This window comes from Gossypium arboreum, chromosome 7 (assembly GCF_025698485.1).
Source record: "Gossypium arboreum isolate Shixiya-1 chromosome 7, ASM2569848v2, whole genome shotgun sequence".
Classification (NCBI taxonomy): Eukaryota; Viridiplantae; Streptophyta; class Magnoliopsida; order Malvales; family Malvaceae; genus Gossypium; species Gossypium arboreum.
This window is the reverse complement of record NC_069076.1, coordinates 25706372-25724738: the sequence shown is the minus strand read 5'-3', so window position 1 is coordinate 25724738 and position 18367 is coordinate 25706372. Positions and strand designations below refer to the sequence as shown.

The following is an 18367-nucleotide window of genomic DNA, read 5'->3' as shown; positions in this document are numbered from 1 at the left end:
GCACTTCTCACCAAATAAGTAATGTCGCCATATCTTTAAGGCGAATATGATGGCAGCCAATTCGAGACCATGGGTCGGATAATTTTTCTCATGTGGCTTTAATTGCCTCGACGATAGGCCACAACTCGACCTTCTTGCATCAATACGCAACCTAACCCAAGTAGGGAGGCGTCACTATAGATGACAAACTCTTTGCCAGATTCGGGTTGCACTAGAATTGGGGCTTCAGTCAAATAAGTTTTCAGTTGATCGAAACTTTTCTGACATTTCTCCATCCATTCAAACTTAACATCCTTTTGGAGTAGCCGTCATTGGCGTGGCTATCGTTGAGAAACCTTTTTCAAATCATCGGTAATAACCTAAGCCCAAAAAGCTCGAACCTCGGTAATATTTCTGAGGCTTCCAATTAAGTATGGCTGAAATTTTATTCGGTCGACTCGAATACCCGTCGAGATATCACATGACCCAAGAAGCTAACCTCCTCAACCGAACTCACACTTGTTGAACTTAGCATATAACCGCTTATCCGTAAAATTCGCAACACTATCCTCGGTGTTCAGCGTGTTCGGTCTCATTTTGCGAATAGACCAAAATGTCATCAATGAAGACAACTACGAACCGATCCGGATATGGTCCAAGATCCGATTCATCAAATCCATAAATACCGCAGGGGGCATTAGTAAGCCCAAACGGCATCACTAGGAACTCGTAGTGACCATATCTCGCTCAAGGCGGTCTTGGGTACGTCCGAATCTCGAATTCATGAATCGATAATAGCCCGGTCTCGGATCTATTTTCGAAAACACCGAGGCTCCTTCGATTGATCGAACAAATCATCGATCTGTGATAGCGGATATTTGTTCTTTATCGTCACTTTATTAAGCTGACGATAGTCGATGCACAGCCTCATGGTTCCATCCTTCTTTTTCACAAACAACACTGGCGCACCCCAAGGCGAAAAACTAGGGCGAGCAAAACCTCTATCCACCAATTCTTGCAACTGAGCTTTCAACTCCTTTAATTCCGTTGGTGCCATACGATACGGAGCTATCGAAATTGGAATGGTACCAGGTACCAATTCGATGCCAAACTCTATTTCCCGAACAGGTGGTAAACCCGGCAATTCTTTAGGGAAAACATCCGGGTATTCACAAACCACTGGCACAGATTCGGGTTTCTTTTCTAACTCCTTGTCATCTAGAACATACGCAAGGTATGCTTCACACCCCTTTCTTACGTATTTCTGAGCCAACATTGCTGATATTACAGCTGGCAATCCCTTTAAGTCCGTAGACTCAACCCGAATTATCTCGTTATTCGTGCACCTCAGATCAATAGTCTTGCTTTTGCAATTTACAACCGCATCGTGCACGGTCAACCAATCCAAACCAAGAATAACGTCAATTCGCCGAATGGCAAAAGCATCAAGTCCGTCGGAAAACAAGAACCTCAAAATACTAGGGACTTTTCTTACACACTTTGTTGACGAGCACGTAATGACCCAAGGGTTTGACACCGAATTACAAACTCGATGAGACTCAATGGGCAAAGTCTTCTTTGGATGCTAAGGTTTCGCATATATAAGAATGAGTAGAACCGGGGTCAATCAAAGCAATCACATTAGTATCGAAAAGAGTGAGGATACCGGTAATAACATCCGGTGAGGCAAGCATCCTCGGCGTCGCGTATGGCATAAGTCCTAGCAGAGCACGAGCCTCGAGATCCGATGGTGGCATCTCTAGATCCTCTCGATCGCCACTAGCATTGCCCGTGTTTCTAGACGGCCTACCTCGAGTTGTGGTAGCACCGGGTTCCCACTTTGATTTACGTTTTGTCCAGATAAGCTCGGGCAATCCTTAATGAAATGATCGATGATCTGCACTTGTAACAGAGCGGTCACGGAATCTACAACTCCCGAATGCCATTTGCCACAATATTGGCACTCAGCTTACGTCTCGACGATCATTGCCAACACTGGCGATCGAAGTGACTCAGCGTGCCCATAGGGGTCGATCGCGGTCTCGTCTAGAAAAGCCCGAAATGTCTCTAGACCGCCTAAGCCATCTCTAAATTTCTTTGATGATGTGGGAAGGGCTTCCCGAAGACCTCTTCTGAAACTCCCTTGCTCCCACTTCACTTTTCTTTTCTCCATCTTGAGCTCCTCGGCTTTGCACGCTTCGCTCGACAAGAGCCACAAACTCTCGGTTTCCAAAATGCCAACATACAGACTTTATATCATCGTTCAGTCCATCTTGAGCGTTTACATCATCACGCTTCGAAGAAATGCACTTTCAGCAGCGTCGCTAAGCCTCGCAAATTTTCGTTCGTAGTCGGTAATCGACATGGAACCTTGCTTAAGATCAAGGAATTCCTTTCGTTTTGGTCCATAAATCTCGATGATATACTTCTTTGAATTCAGTTTGGAAGAACTCCCAAGTTACTTGCTCCTAGACACCACAGTCAGTACTCCACCAATAGTAGGCGAATCGCGTAGCAAGGAGATAGTACACTTTAAGCATTCATCGGTGTACATGATAACTCATCGAGCACCGGATAGTGTTGTCCAACCAAAATTCAGCTTGCTCGGCATCGTCGCTATCCGTAGCTTTAAATTCAGTAGCCCCATGTTTTCGAATTCTATCGATTGGGGCTTACTTGACCTTACTTGGTCGATTCTGGGAGGTATTGTAGGTCTTGAGGGTTGCATTAGTCGGGAATGGAGGTTGTGGAACAGTAGTGTTAGTTCGAATGTATTGGTTAAACCAATCATTCATCACACTATAAAAGGCTTGCTTAGCCTCATCATTCGGATTCTTGGCAATAGGTTGAGAGTCTGCAAAGATTGTCCCTTGCGCGGAGCAGCGCCACACTCTCCACATCATCGCCTATTGCTCGGTTGGGATCGGGATCCATTGCTATAAACAAACACAAACTCAAATTGTCGAAATCACCACACTATCAATTTATCACTTAATGGCATGTATAGCTAGACCCCAAACATATCACGGTAGTCCTAGGATCGACTAAACCGTGGCTCGATACCAATAAAATTGTAACACCCGAACTCGAGACCGTTTCCGTGTCGGACACGAGGGTTAACAAGCCAAAACCACTTATGGCACCGACCAATTTGACATTCCGTGCAAGCTGGAAAACTGCGTCATTGTCGCCTTAAAAAAGCATATCTCGAGTTTCACAACTCGGAAACTGATTCCGTAAATTTTACCTGAATTTAGACTCATATATCCATCCATGGATTTATTTCTAGAATTTTTGGTCGGGCCAATTGGTACAGTTTATTAGTTAAAGTTGCCCATGTTACAGGGGTCGACTACACTGACCTTCACGCGTTACAACTTGAATATCTCTCTGTACAGGGTTTTAATACTGATACCGTTTATTTCCAATGAAACTAGACTCAAAAAGGAATCTGCACATATAAGGAATGACTTATAATTCATTCTTGATAATTTATGGCAAATTTTCAAATTCGCGACAGGGGACCCAGAAACCGTTCTGGCCCTGTCTCACGAGAACTTTAATATCTCTCGGTATACTGATCATATGATCGTTTTGTTACTTTCATATGAAAATAGACTCGACAAGGTTCGATCACATAATTTATTCACTATTTAATACCATTCCTACAAATTTTGGTGATTTTTCCCATCCACGTCACTGCAGCTGGTAGCCTCTGTTTTTAAGGTAGGCTTTACCTATATTGTAGTTCCCATGGACCAACTATAGTCTAGTCATACTTAGGTCCACATATGATCATATTTAGCCATTCCAATGGCTGATCATGTGACCAACTCTCTCATTCCAAACCATAATCACATCATGAAACCAAATATAATTACAAACCACATATGGTCAAATTCCATACTCCACTTTTACGAACCATTTTCGCATGGCCGTACACATATACATCACAAGTACTTAAAATAACCGAGGGTAGTCCTATACATGCCATATCCAAAACTCAACTAAAGGAGTACCAAAAGGGCTTTGATAGTGTGGTTGACTTCAACTTCTATGATCCCGAATCCGATCGCTAACGAGCAAAATCTATAAACAGAGAAACAAAGAAACGGAGTAAGCAATTTATGCTTAGTAAGTTTGAGCCATAATATACACACAACCAAAGCATAGCATTCAAGTAGCTAAACAATAATTCATATGCACAATTTCTCAAAGACATGCTTACTTCACAATCCCAACTCTTATATTCATACACAAATAACGGCCTAGTTAATGCCGATAGCTCATTTATCATTAGAGCGAATATTAAATGCGCATTTACTCATAGTGTGCAAAGCACACACAAAACATACCTTGTTGTTGGGAATTTCACAAGTGCAATAACTGAAAATTTTCCAGCAGCTTATAAATTTCAATTCACATACCTTCGAGTTTATCCGGATATAGCTACTCGTTCAAAACACCTTCGGGACATAGCCCGTTATGGTAACCCGCACAAATGCCTTGGGACTTAACCGGATATCACAACTCGCACAATTGCCTTGGGCTTAGCTCGGTATCATAGCTCGCACAATTGCCTTGGGCTTAGCCCGGATATCATAGCTCGCACAATTGCCTTGGCTTAGCCCGATATCACTCGAACATTCATACACATCTTTGTTTCATTTTCACAACAAAACTTTTATGCACAATTCACTTAACAAAATATCATTTCGGCTCAATGGCCATATACAAGGCGAAATTTCGATTGCTTATTACTTCATTCAATCGAATCAAAATCTAAGTTTCGATACTCGAAAACTTACCTCGGATGTTGTCGAACGATTCGATGGCTATTCGACTACTTTTTCCTTCCCTTTATCGGATTTGGTCCCCTTTGCTCTTGAGCTTAATTTAACAAATAATTTGATTCAATCATTTGAGTATCAAAAGAAGAACTCAAGGCACTTAGCCCACATATATTCACTAGACATTAAAGTCACATAAGTACGAATTCATGAATCGACTTAACACACAAAGCCTTCAACATGCTTACTCATGGCGAACAACACAACCTCTTAGGCACTCATTCATGGCCGATTATACTTAGTCATACTTGCACCAAATCAACAATAAATTCCAAGATTTTCACATCATATGTGTACTAGGCGAATGTACTTGCAATTTCACAAACAGTCTTCAACAATTTCTTCTTTAAACAAACATATTTATCATTTACTTCATAACCAAATCATCATGTGCAAACATACATACACATATAGGTGCATGGCGAACCTCAAGGTGTTCATAACCATCTAAAACACAAATTTTACCAATCAAGTAACAAGCATAAATCATGCTCATGAATGCATCATGGCGAATACATCACATTCATACCCCTTTCAACTTCGGTCATGGTTAAACAAAGAACTCAATGTCTTACTCAAGATGCTACAAAGAAATTTCAAGAGTAGTCAATCCATCATTGCATGCATCATTATCAAGCTTCACATTTAGCATGCAATGGCTTTAACACAATATCAACCTTGGCCTAATACCATTTCCATGGCATAACAAGGATTTGAACCATGGCTAACATGAACATCAAGTTAGCAACTAAAACATGCATGAATCTCATGACACAACTTCATACATACCTTAATCTTGATGCAAGTATAGCCAAATCTCCTTCTAGATCTCTTCTAAACCAAAAATGAAGCAAAAATCCTATCTTCTTCCTTAGTATTTTCGGCCAAAAAGGAGAGAATAAGGATGAACAAAATTTTTTTTCTTTGCTTTTCTTTCACTCACGGCAACAATAGGGAGAATACCACACTCACACACATTTTTTTTTTTGTTTCTCTTCCCACCACTAAATTTTTTTATCATTTCATCACATCATGCATTATCAAAACATGTCATAACATGTTTTTCCTTGCCCATAACTCCTTGTCATGGCCGGCCACTATGCCATCTTTGGGGAATTTGACATGCAAATCCCTTAATTTTGCATGCATTATCAACTAGTCATCACACATTTCGCCATCATACTTTCAAAGTTTACTACTAGGTCCTTTCTAGTGAAATTCACCTTTATAACACTAAATCGAATCATCAAAAATGCCACACACAAATTAACACATATCATAGGCATCAAAATAAATTTTAAATTATTTTTATGCCTCGATTTTGTGGTCCCGAAACCACATCCCGACTAGGGTCAATTTTGGGCTGTCACACTTCCTCTTATATCTCGTACAAGTTTTGAAGACTTATCTAGTTGTGTTAGTGGTGTCTACCGAGCATGTTTCAACTTATCACCGTATTGGTGTGGCGTTCACCTATCCTACGACTTTATCTTTACCTTAACAATAGAGGAACCTGGGTGACACTTTTTAGTGTTGAATCGCTCCTGACGTTAAGTTATATAATCCATCCCCACCTTTTGTTAATACTTTCTTGTTATTTACAAAACCCAATCAACTACTCAACACTCATCTTTGCTTCCCTTAGCCGAACCTATCACAACACACTTACCCCTTTTTGAACATCATTTGCTATCATCAAGCCTATCAAGCCAATATCTACAACCAAGGCCATCTTGCGAATGATTTTTCTCGCAGACGATCGGGCACGTCGTGAATTTGACTCCATCACTCGAGCCAGATCACATTATTTGGTATCAGAGCTTGAAAATGAGAAGCGTCGACATTCTTACCAAGATTGAAATAGGTTCGTTGTGAAAAAAATAAAATTAAAAAAAAATATTTTATCAAGTTGTATTTTTGTTTTTCTATTGTAATAGCATTACTTTGAAGTTATAAACAAAAAAAAAGAAGAAATTCGGAATTAAAAAAAAAAGAAGTGAAGTGTTCAAGTTCTCTTCTCTACTATTTATACAATTGTTTTGATCGTCAAGGTGTTCATTTCATCAACTTTGTACCCCCCAAAACGCCACACTACACCAAAAAAAAATTCTTTTTAGCCTACCCTTATACCAATACATTTTTACCCTTATAACTACCTTGAAGCCGACCCCAAAGCACTAAGACGAGTCAAAGAAACAAAATACAAGGTTACGAGAGCAAGTACGAGTGGTAAAAGGCTAGAGAGTGTGAGTGCATTCGAGTCTTGAAAAAGCCTAAAACGAGTGAAAACACGAGTGGAGTGCACATCCATTATTTTCTTTCCGAGTGAAATAGTGAGGGTTTTGGTGAGGACTTCATCTTTCTATTTTAATCAAATTTTTTTCTAAATCATGTTGCAAGAAGAATTTTCAAAATTTAAATTTCAGTATTTGTTGAAAGAGATGGAGTGCATGCTCGACCAAAAAATCAAGCCTATCCAAGAAAAGCGGGATCATCGAGCAAGAGCCCAAAGGGAGCAAAGTCGAGGGACGGATTCAAGACTATCAAGAAAACAATCATCCAATGACTATTTGGGAAGAGACTTATATCATGGTTCTTTTTCATCAAGGAATTCGAGACGAAATCAAACAAGTTTCAAGTTTTAAGCCTATTATAGTGGCAAACAAGAAAGCACAAGTCGATCTTCATGTACACCAAGTTATTCATCTATGAAGAATCAATCTCGAAGAGATGATCATAGTCTGTATGAAGACCCCTCCTCTCATTCTCAACGAAAAGTCTCTCATTTTGATTCCTTCTTGTATTCCTCCTTTTGTAATAAAATTGAAAAAGCATGTGAGAAAGAATTTGAAAGAAAAAAAAGAAATGAAAGAAAAAGAGTGTGAAAGAGAGCAAAAAGAACGTAAGAAAGAGAAAAGCAAAATTGAAAAAGAAAAAGAAAAAGAATTTGATCAAGAAAAGAAAATTGAAAAAGAGAGTGAGTATGAAGAAAGAAAGAAAAATGAGTAAGAAGTGAGTGTTGTTGAAAGAGAACGTGAGCTAGAAAAAGAATCGAGTGGAAGAGATGAGAGAGAATGAGAAAAAGTGAGTGTTGTTTCAACTAATCCACATGTGAGTTGTCCTTGTGTTGTTTCTCATTTTCAAGTTTCTGAAGAATCATGTGACAAGTTCCAACTGCAATACTTCTCTGATGTGAGACACTTCCATTTGATTGAAAAAGGTAAGGTCGATGGTGGAATCCAACCACAAGTGCTTAAAGGTAAGGAATCTTTAGCAATCGAGCCACGGCAAACAGGTTTGAAAATTGCTGATAAAATTTTTGATGACTTAGTTTTTAAAAGATCTCCTATTTTTGACATGGTTAATTGCTATCCTTTGTTTGTGGTTGATAAACTCGTTCTAAGTGGAAGTATGAGAAGTTGTTCTCTAGATTTGTTTTGTGATGAAAAATCTGTTGAAGCTGTTCGATTAGATCGACAAACACCAAATATGATCTTGCATGATAACGGGTTTTCACGAAAAGCGTTTTAAGTTGTTTGATTGTGGTGATTATGTGAATCATCTCATGCCTTGTGTGGCATCCTTGAATTTGTGCAAATCTGTCCTGATAAACGTAAAGATTTTTTATTATTTGATTCTGTATATGCACAATTCCTTTTGGATCGGCATGTTTGATCTAATGACAAAAATGAAACTTTTGCTACATTTTGGATTAAGTAAACAAACTTGTGTGTTCAAAATTGAAATTTACTATTTTGGTTTGTTTTGTGGGAAACTCAAGCACCCTAAACTTCGTGCGAACAATTTGTATGATGCCTGGTCTTTGACTAAGGAAACGAAATTTGGAAACTTTGATTACAACTTAAAATTGTTCCTTGGTCATCTTATGTGGCTGTACGTGAAATTCAAGTTTCCTCTCGAAAAGGTTTCTCAAGGATCGTGTGATGAGCTTCAACTTCAATACCTTTTCGAGGAGAGAAGGTTTGTGATGGTTGGAAAAGGTAAAACTCATCTTTGCTTTTCTGCTCCTAAAGACAAGAAAGGTATGGATTTTGGAAATTCTAATACTTCTCTACTTTGTTCGAATAATGACGAAAGCATTGTCGATGATGATCTAATTATTTTGGTTGATGATAGGATGACTCTTGGTACATGTGATGTTGGTGAGTTTAATGATTATGTGATGGCCAAAAGATGACCGCCATGCTTAGATACACAAAATCTTGAACAATATTTATCTTTTTGATTGTTTGATTATGATGGTTGTCTACAATCTTTGAATTGTTGCACAAATTCTTTTTGTAATCATAATGCCTTGTCGATACAATTTGAGATGCCTAAACGGGCTAAGGACAATATGTCTTTGGCACCAATGTTTGTTAAGGTGTTAATTTGCAAAGGGGCATGTTCATTTAATTGTGAGGATGTGTTATTGGATTTGTCTTTTTGTAGTTGTCATGCATGTTTTAAACGCAAGATAATTAGCTATCATGACTGTTTGGATAAGTTCGTGCCGTATGATGATTCTTACTTGATTGCAAGTTTTATGACTTATTTGCCACAAGGTACGGAGCAACAATTAATCTTATTTGTCCAAGAACGTACAAGTAGGCATCCCTGTTTCAAAACAAATAAGCAACTCAACTTGAGGACAAGTCACTTTGAAGATGAGGGGAATGATGTAAGCACGCCCGGGGCTTCCACAACTACAAACCAAGATCCTTTTGAGCTTCCAAAAAGTCCCATCACTTGAGCACGCACTAAGCGACTCCAAGAAGCTTTAACAGCTTCATTGACTCGAATTTTGGATGAAACAAAGCCCCTTGTCACTGGGGAAGCTGTGGACAACTTTTTCAAGACTCATTGCACCCTTTTGCAAACTGGCTTTAGCTCCTCTCCAGCAACCCGAGCTCAACTCAGCTCCAATCATCTCACTTGAGCTTGTTTCAGCTCGTTTGAGCTCAATTTAGCTACTTTCCAGCTCATTTCTTTTTCCATTTCAATAAACTAAGTATTAGTTTTATTCTAAGTCAATTTGATACAGCTCATGCCGAATTCTCTAGCTCAAATCAATTTATTTATTCTTTTTATTTATTTGAGCTAGCCGAATTTAATATGCTAGTTAGTTTTAATTTATTGTGTCCAAATTGGTTAGTTGTTATTTAAGTTGTTTAGTTGCTGTTTAATTATGTCTAAATATTATAATTAAATGTGTTCATTTCCTTTATAGGTTCAGCCGAATATGGAAGTGCATTTCATTTCATTTGTAGGTTCAGTCGAATATTGAAGTGCATTTAAGGCTAGGTGCATACACGGGTTTAGTTCAATGAATGAGAAGATTCATGCATGGCTTGGTTCAATGCTTGGAAAGAAATATGTACATGCACTTGGACGGCTTGGATACATGCATATGGATTACTGTCATACATTTCCTTTGGACGGCACACATGCATGTAAGGAGAGCATTTATTGAATGTTCATGAATGGCTAGAATCAAGACCCCTTTTAGTCCTTGCATGACTAAATGTATGTGGGTGAGCTATTGGGTTTCCTAAGTACTTATTCGGCCAAGGGGTAGCTACATAATCAATTTCCAAATTCAATTCATGAATGAAGAATAAGAGAATATGCATGGACATCAAGTTACAACGAATGGGAGAATGCATCTAGTTCTTGATACGTGAATCGTTTGCTGCCCAAATGGCTTCTCTAGGTGTCTATTCGGCCAAGAGACACTTCTTTAATGCTCCATTCATTCCATGGTCGAATTTAGACAAGCCAATAAGCTGCCATTCATTCATCATCCTTCAAATGATTTTTTCTTAATCATGAAGCTGCCATTGGAGTTATATTCAGCCGAATGTGGACTTGGCTTTTTAATGATTTATTCTAGAATATTCTAGTGCATTCTTAGCCGAATTACTTAGCCTTTAAGCTAGTTAATTTTTCCATTCGGCTATCACATGTTAGACTATAAATAGTTTGTTTATTTCATTGTAAAAGGACTTTTGACAATTTTATTAATAAAACTCTGTTTTTGTGAGGTTGCTTCCTTTCATATCTCGTACAAGTTTCGAAGACTTATCTAGTTGTGCTAGTGGCGTCTACCGAGCTTGTTTGAACTTATCACCGTATTGGTGTGGAGTTCACCTATCCTACAACTTCATCTTTCACCTTAACAATATAGGAACCTGGGTGACACTTTTTAGTGTTGAATCGCTCCTGACATTAAGTTATATAATCCATCCCCACCTTTCGTTAATACTTTCTTGTTATTTCCAAAACCCAATCAACTACTCAACACCCGTCTTTGCTTCCCTTAGCTGAACCTATCACAACACACTTACCCCTTTTTGAACATCATTTGCTATCATCAAGCCTATCAAGCCAAAATCTACAACCAAAGCCATCTTGCGAACGATTCTTCTCGTAGACGATCGGACACATCATGAATTTGACTTCATCACCCGAGCCAGATCACATCAGCATGTCCCAGATATATCTTACACTGGCTTAGTCTCGAGGCTGATACATGTCCCAGACATGTCTTACACTAGCACTCATCTCAATGTCAATGTCATGTCTCAGACATGGTCTTACACTGGCTCTCATAATGTGGCCGATGCATGTCCCAGACATGTCTTACACTAGCACTCGTCTCAATGCCGATGCCATGTCCCAAACATGGTCTTACACTGGCTCTCATAATGTGGCCGATGCATGTCCCAGACATGTCTTACACTAGATCACACAAGTGACCCAAACGTCATGGCAAGAATATCTGATTTATTTCCCAATGTTCAACCGGGGATTCTACTATCTTTATTCTCATCACATTTTCTCATTTTCACAATCAAGCAATTTATGCTATAATAATTTCAATACAATTCAAATACATATATTATTAATGTAGTTGTATTATTTACATATAACTTACCTCGGATTACAAAATGTGGCGACTAGTCAATTTAGTCGATTTGCTTGGCTTTTCCCCGGTGTAGGTTCGGATTCGGTATTTCTTGTTCTATAATAACAAAATGCACTTATTTAATCACTAAATAAAATTAAGCAATCGAAAATTTATATATTTGGTAAAATGACCATTTTTCCCCTACACTTTAACAAAATGACCATTTTACCCCTAGGCCTGAAAATCGATTTTCATTGAATTTCTTCATATTTTAAGCCTAGCCAAACCCTTTTTACTCTTATAGAAACTCCAAATTCTCATTATTTCACATACTTAACATCTATTTTACAACTTATGCAATATAGTCCTTTTAGGTGTTTTCATGCTAACACCTTTCACAAAAGTTGCTTATAAGACACCCAAGACTCATTTTCTTTCATAAAAACTCAGAAAACATTACAAATCCTTTCATGGAAAAACCCTACACTCTTGATCATTTTGCAAAATAGTACCCTCATTTGAAAGCTCAGGCTTCAAGGGTCTCAAAAGTACAAAAATATTCAAGAAAAACCATTAAAATCACTTACTTGTGAAGGCTTAAAGTTGCTGAAATTTTTAAGCTTTCAAAACTCTTCTCTTGGCTGATATTTTTAGTTAAGAAGAAAGAATAGGTGAAAAAAATGAAGGCTAGGCACTTAGGATATTATTTTATCAGCTAATATGTCATGACTTACATAACATTTTGACCATTTACTCTTCTTTGACTCATGGCCGGCCAAGCTCTTTTAAAAGGGTCTAATTTCCCTTTAAAGACCCCCAAATTTTATTCTCTAGCTATTTGACACTTTTAGCTATCAAATTAGGACTTTTTCACTTTATGCGATTTAGTCCTTTTTCACAATTAAGCTCACAAACGCTAAAATTACTTTATCAAATTTTTCACGCTCTCTTAAAAACATGCTATAATATCAAAATAATAATAAAATAATTTCTCTGACTTTGGATTTGTGGTCCCGAGACCACTATTCTGACTAGTCCCTAAATCGGGCTGTTACAATATCTTTTATTTATTCACACTTTTAACCACCACATTTTATAATTTCTCAATTTAATCCATTTTTGACATTTTTGTCAAAAATCACTTTACAAAACTAATAAATCTATCAATAAACCTTCATAATCTATCATCATTCATCAAATTACTCAAGCATTCAACAATGGCAACATGATAAATCTTTAACAATTTCGAAATCTAAGGTACGGGCTAGCTAGAATATGAAGCAATGATCCCAAAAACGTAAAAATTATTAAAAACAGAACAAAAATCATACCTAATTGAGCTTATAAATTGATGGCCGAATGAAACCTAATTCTTTGGCTTTCTTCTTGCAAAATTCGGCTAAAAGAGAAAAAGATGGACACAAAATTCATTTTGTTTTGTTTTAATTAACCTTTCTTATCTAATTACAAATTGAACCTTAATGACATTTATTAATTACACCAAATGTCATGCCACTATCATCCACTAACTCTCAAATGGGTTAATTACTACTTAAGGACCTTTACTTGTTCTATAGCTATTAGATACTTTTAGCTAATAGAACACAAGTTTTACGCTTTATGTGATTTAGTCCTTTTTACCAAATTAAGCATTCAAACAGTAAAATTTCTTTACGAAACTTTCGCACAGTAATTCTATCATACTGTAAACTTTAATAAAATAATAAAATAAATATTTTAACCTCAGATTTGTGGTCCTAAAATCACTGTTCTAATTTAACTAAAAACGAGCTGTTACAATGAAACTCGTTCTACGACTTGAAAATTCACTTGTTCACCAGCATTTGAAGAAGGATGTTATGGACTAACATTATTCCTTGAACTGACCTCAGTTTCTGGAGTCATAGAAAAACCACACCTAAAACCTAAAATGCACACAATTTAACAACAAACAACCACCTTTCACGACTGCAAATCAACTAGCTTTGATACCATATTCAAACTCACCAAAACAATAGCAAAGAAACAAAAATCGGACTACTTATTTTATTTCATCAGTTCTAGTAATCCAAAGGACCGAGCTATGGAATTTATACAAGAATTCTAGTGCATTAGCTAAGCTTGAACAATATTAATAAGAAGCCTAATTGATCTTCTTAGCTCATCCACTAATTAACTGAAAAATAGTTACACAATTGCAAACTAATAGCTATCTACCTAACAGACAAACTGAAATAATTACAAAATACCAACTAATAACTAACTAATATATCTTAATACTATTCAACATACTTCAATTACAAATTAGTGTTCTTACCTCATTTTTGAACAGATGTAGATCCAATCCAATGTGAATGTTGAGGATAATATATGTAAAATTAATAAGGTTAAAATAAGCTTCAAGTCTATATTTTTTGTACATTTATAATTTAATCCCACTATTTTTATTTTTATGAATTAGTCCTTAAATTTTTAGAATTTAAAATTCAAATCTAATTATTAGCACCATTAAATTTTTTCTATGAAATTAGTTGATATGATATTTGAAACAAGAAATATTTATTCCGATTTGAAAGAAGGATATTAATAAAGTTAACAAATTAGACTTGCATTTTAAATGAAAAAAATAGAAAGGTTAAATTTTATTAAATAAAAATAAAGAGACTAAATTTTAAATGTAAAAAATATAAGGATTTAATCTAACTAATCGAACCGGTACCATATTTTATATATTCAGACATTATACTAAAGAGTGGCAAAATCCTCGTGGATTGTCATTAATCAGTTAATGCTAAAGCCATTCATCATTGTTTATCATTATTGCAAATGTAAGTTTCCAGCATTGATCATCATTATAAACATCAAAACCCTTTTCCCAAAACAGGGAATCATCTACAATTCTAGTTTCTACAACTCACAGATACATGTATGATGACAGTTAATAAGTTTTAGGGGAAAATAAATTACGGCCTCCCGGAGGCTATGCATGTGTAACCACACTGCCCAACAACTGCAGAAGCTCCTCTTGCTTTTGCTCCGTCACCGCCAATTCCAATGTTACCTACCGGTCATGCATGAATGAAACAAAACAAAACAAAACAAAACAAAATAAGGGAACTTAAGAGACCACCCACTATCAGACTCAGCAACTACTATGTCGTAAGAAACCAGGGACGGGTGTGCCCTGAACACTTTTGATGGCATAAGGAAAATCTCACCTCCTTGAAGATTTCGCTATAAGAAGTCTCCTTGAAGCCCTACAACCGTAATGGCATGTCAAGAACAAGAATAAGACAAGTAAGCATTCATGCATCTACTGTATTGTATCTCTTAACCTCCATGCAAAAGCCTGGACATTAATCCTTCAAATGCCTTAGCATGAATGTGTCGAAAGTAGGAACAAGAAAAATAAGCTTTTTAAGAACATGAATGCAAGTATGAGTGTGTAAGGGGAGAGAGCAAAACAGAGACCAATTTCCGAAACAAACTAAGAGATGACTCATTTGATGCTCCAATTTTAGCACGGAAGACATGGATTCTGAAGTTTTTAACTGCATAGGCCATCATCATCAGGACAGACTCTTTCCCAAGGCCCTTACCACGGCTATTCTAGCATGAAAAATAAGAGAAGATTAAAAGGGAATCTAGATCAACTTTACAGTTTTGATACATTGTTTTGTTTTCCTAGTAGATTTTATCACAGCAAAAACAAGGTCGTCAACTTTATCCTAAAAAATGCGACTAGAATAACACTCAACTTGAAATATCGAAACCAAGCCAGACACAAATATCAGAATGACCAAGCCACTTAAAGGAGAGTACATCTGAACAAGTAAGGAAAGCATATATGTGCCATGACACATAACAGCAAGAAATGAGAATCCAAATTGCCAGTTAACTTCTTCATCTGAGATGCATGTAAATTATTTGCCAATTGTCAACATCCATCATTTCATTATTCTTTTCTCCTCACAAGAGTTGTATTATCGAATCATCAAGTATCTAAGCATTCAATACAAACATCTTACGAAAACTGAGTGCTGGAGTCTACCAAGAACATAAAGGGACACAGTTGCTGTACACACACAATGACAACAAACCTATGAATAAGGCAATTACAGTCGGTATTCATCAGCATATGTTGTATACGATGGTGTAAAAGTTCTATTTACATTAAACCATTACTCAATTTCCACAGCACTCTTGCTCATAAATGATTAATCAGAATGAAAAGAAAAAAAGAGAAAAGCAACAAACCCAACAAATTCTTAGAAAGAAAAGGAATCAAGTGCAAGAAATTCCATGTTGATGATTCAAAATGATTACACAAGTATGAAGGAAAGAGAGCGATGTCAGTTAAGAAATAGATTTTGTTGATTGTGAAGAAGTGCAAAGCAAGTACCTTTTTAGTTCAGCTATCATAATTTCAATCTCTGCTAATTGAGGGTCATCCAAATCATTCATGTAGATATTCACATCCCCGACCATGGCTGGATCATCGTTTACCATCAACTCCAGATCAGTCCAAAACAATACGCTGAAGAAATCAAAGGGTTTCACTAAATTCTGTGCAATTAAGAAAAAGGTAGTAGATGAGGTGACCTTCCACATGAGGATTTCCATGAACAAACTTTTCCCCGACCATCTCCTTATCCAAAACAATGAAAGTTTTCTCTGTTGAAAACCAAGCTTAATCATTAAATTAAAGAAGAAGAAAACCCAATTGAGAAATTGGTATAAACAATCAGAAAAGGAAGTAAAAGAGAGAGAGAAGAACTGAGAGGGTCTTGGTTCCAGGAGAGCTGCATATCGTATTCCTGTTGGAGGGAGAGGGGCTCTGATCCGGTGGCTTGAAGGAGAGCAGGGTCTTGCATCCAGAGGTGGTACTTTGGGACATGTGCTTCCATGTATGGTACCATTATCACCTTCTGTCCTTCCAAGCTCACTCCCATGGCTACTGCTGGGTTGAGAGACCCTTGAAAGGCAAAAACCAAGAGGCTTTTTTCACTTTCCAGCTCCGGTATGGCTACTGTTGTTTTGTGGGGGGTTTAACTGCTAATTGCAACCGACATTAACATGGTTTCATATGGGTGTTTGGTTGAAACAAGGATCCCACTCATTGTGGTTGGAAGAACTTTGGGATTAGGATTGGCAGTTGCGGGCTCTTCAAACACTTGCTCCAAGTCTGACTATTTAGTTTGGCCCAACACTACACATAAATTCAGCAAGCATCAATATGATAAAAAATAGGAAGCCCCGTTAATGTGATAAAAAAGTGTAAAAATTTATTTTTGTCAAGAATGGGATTCGAACCCATGCCCTTTCGGACTAGTACCTGAAACTAGCGCCTTAGACCAACTCGGCCATCTTGACTATTAACAGATGATTCTAAGAATCTTATTAAAAAATCAGAGCAAGTCTTCTAATAAGATACTAATATGCTAATTCTAAAGTGATCAGTTAAAAATTCTAAAAACTCAAGTCAAACCAAAATGCTATTGTTAGTTTTGTAGTGTTTTTCAAAAGAACTAATTCATGCTAAAAAAAGCTTGAGTTGAAAAAATTCTCTTTCAAATTTTCACCTTCATTAATGTTTTTCCCTTTTTTCCCTCTTAAACCAACAAATTCTCCTTAAAAGCTTCAAGAACTTGGTAAGATCACTCCAACCTTACTTATCTTAACCTTGATTTTTTATTGTTCCATGGTCCTTCATTGTAATAGGGATAGGACTTCATTTTGTTGATATAAGTGATCAATTGCTCATTGTTTTAATTGAATTTTAGCTTTGTATTGCTGCAGAAAAAATAAACTCCAGTTAGTGTTATGGAAGAAAGAAGATGATATGAGACCAGAGAAGGAAAGAAGAAAAAAGGTAAGAGTTTTTCCTTTAATAATTTCATTTCATAAAGCTTATTTTCACATATAGTCACGCATAAATAATGAGGTCTATAACTACAAATTACATAAACCAATAACCAACAACTATGACCTAAGCTTAACAAATTTCCTATACAGCTACTTTGAATTATGCCAGCTCAACATTCCAGTTGCGTCCTTCATTCTTCAATAATTTGTCTCTTGGTGCATGTGAATTTGAGTAGTAATCCCCTTTGCCTAACTCCTTGGTTCATTGTTATGGTCTTGGATTGTCCTACATTGTTTCCCCTTTTAGTTATTCTCATGTCCAATATGACAACTAGGTACACAAGGGGTTGCCCATCACCAGCAACCTAGAGTTTTTTTTTTTTTTTTTTAGGAGATAACATAAAACACATTATGGATTTTAGCACTATTTGGTAATTTGAGCTTATAAACTATTGACCCCACTTTGGTAATTATAGAATAAGGGCAAAAGCACTTGAAAGAAAGCTTAAGCTGCTTCTTAAAAGCTAGTGTAGTTTGCTTGTAAGGTTGGATCTTCAAATAGACTTTTTCTCCCACCTCAATAATACAAATAAAAGAAAAACTTTCATTAAAGATTGAAATGTAGTAGGGGCATCAATAAGGCCAAAAGGCATTAGTAAGCTAATTTAACAACTCTTCCAATTTTTTTTATTGTTAAGTTATTCAATTGTATATATTAAAAAACTGTGGAAGTTTATTGGGTTTCAAGTCTTAACTACACTAA

At 36.8% G+C, this 18367-nt stretch overlaps 1 protein-coding gene and 1 non-coding gene across 2 annotated transcripts; both read right to left on the bottom strand.

Moving 5' to 3' along the window:
• Nucleotides 1-14524: 14524 nt before the first annotated feature.
• On the bottom strand, nt 14525-16967 carry LOC108468064 (uncharacterized). Its single transcript, XM_017768923.2, has 6 exons — nt 16517-16967; nt 16342-16413; nt 16142-16229; nt 15211-15343; nt 14958-14996; nt 14525-14800 (listed from the first exon to the last, which is right to left on the bottom strand). Exons 1-6 carry the CDS (start codon nt 16689-16691, stop codon nt 14720-14722), a joined length of 588 nt encoding a protein of 195 aa, XP_017624412.2. The 5' UTR covers nt 16692-16967; the 3' UTR covers nt 14525-14719.
• A 64-nt stretch (nt 16968-17031) lies between these two features.
• TRNAL-CAG (transfer RNA leucine (anticodon CAG)) lies at nt 17032-17112 on the bottom strand. The gene has a single exon. It is a non-coding gene; the product is annotated as a tRNA-Leu (tRNA).
• Between the last annotated feature and the right edge of the window lie 1255 nt (nt 17113-18367).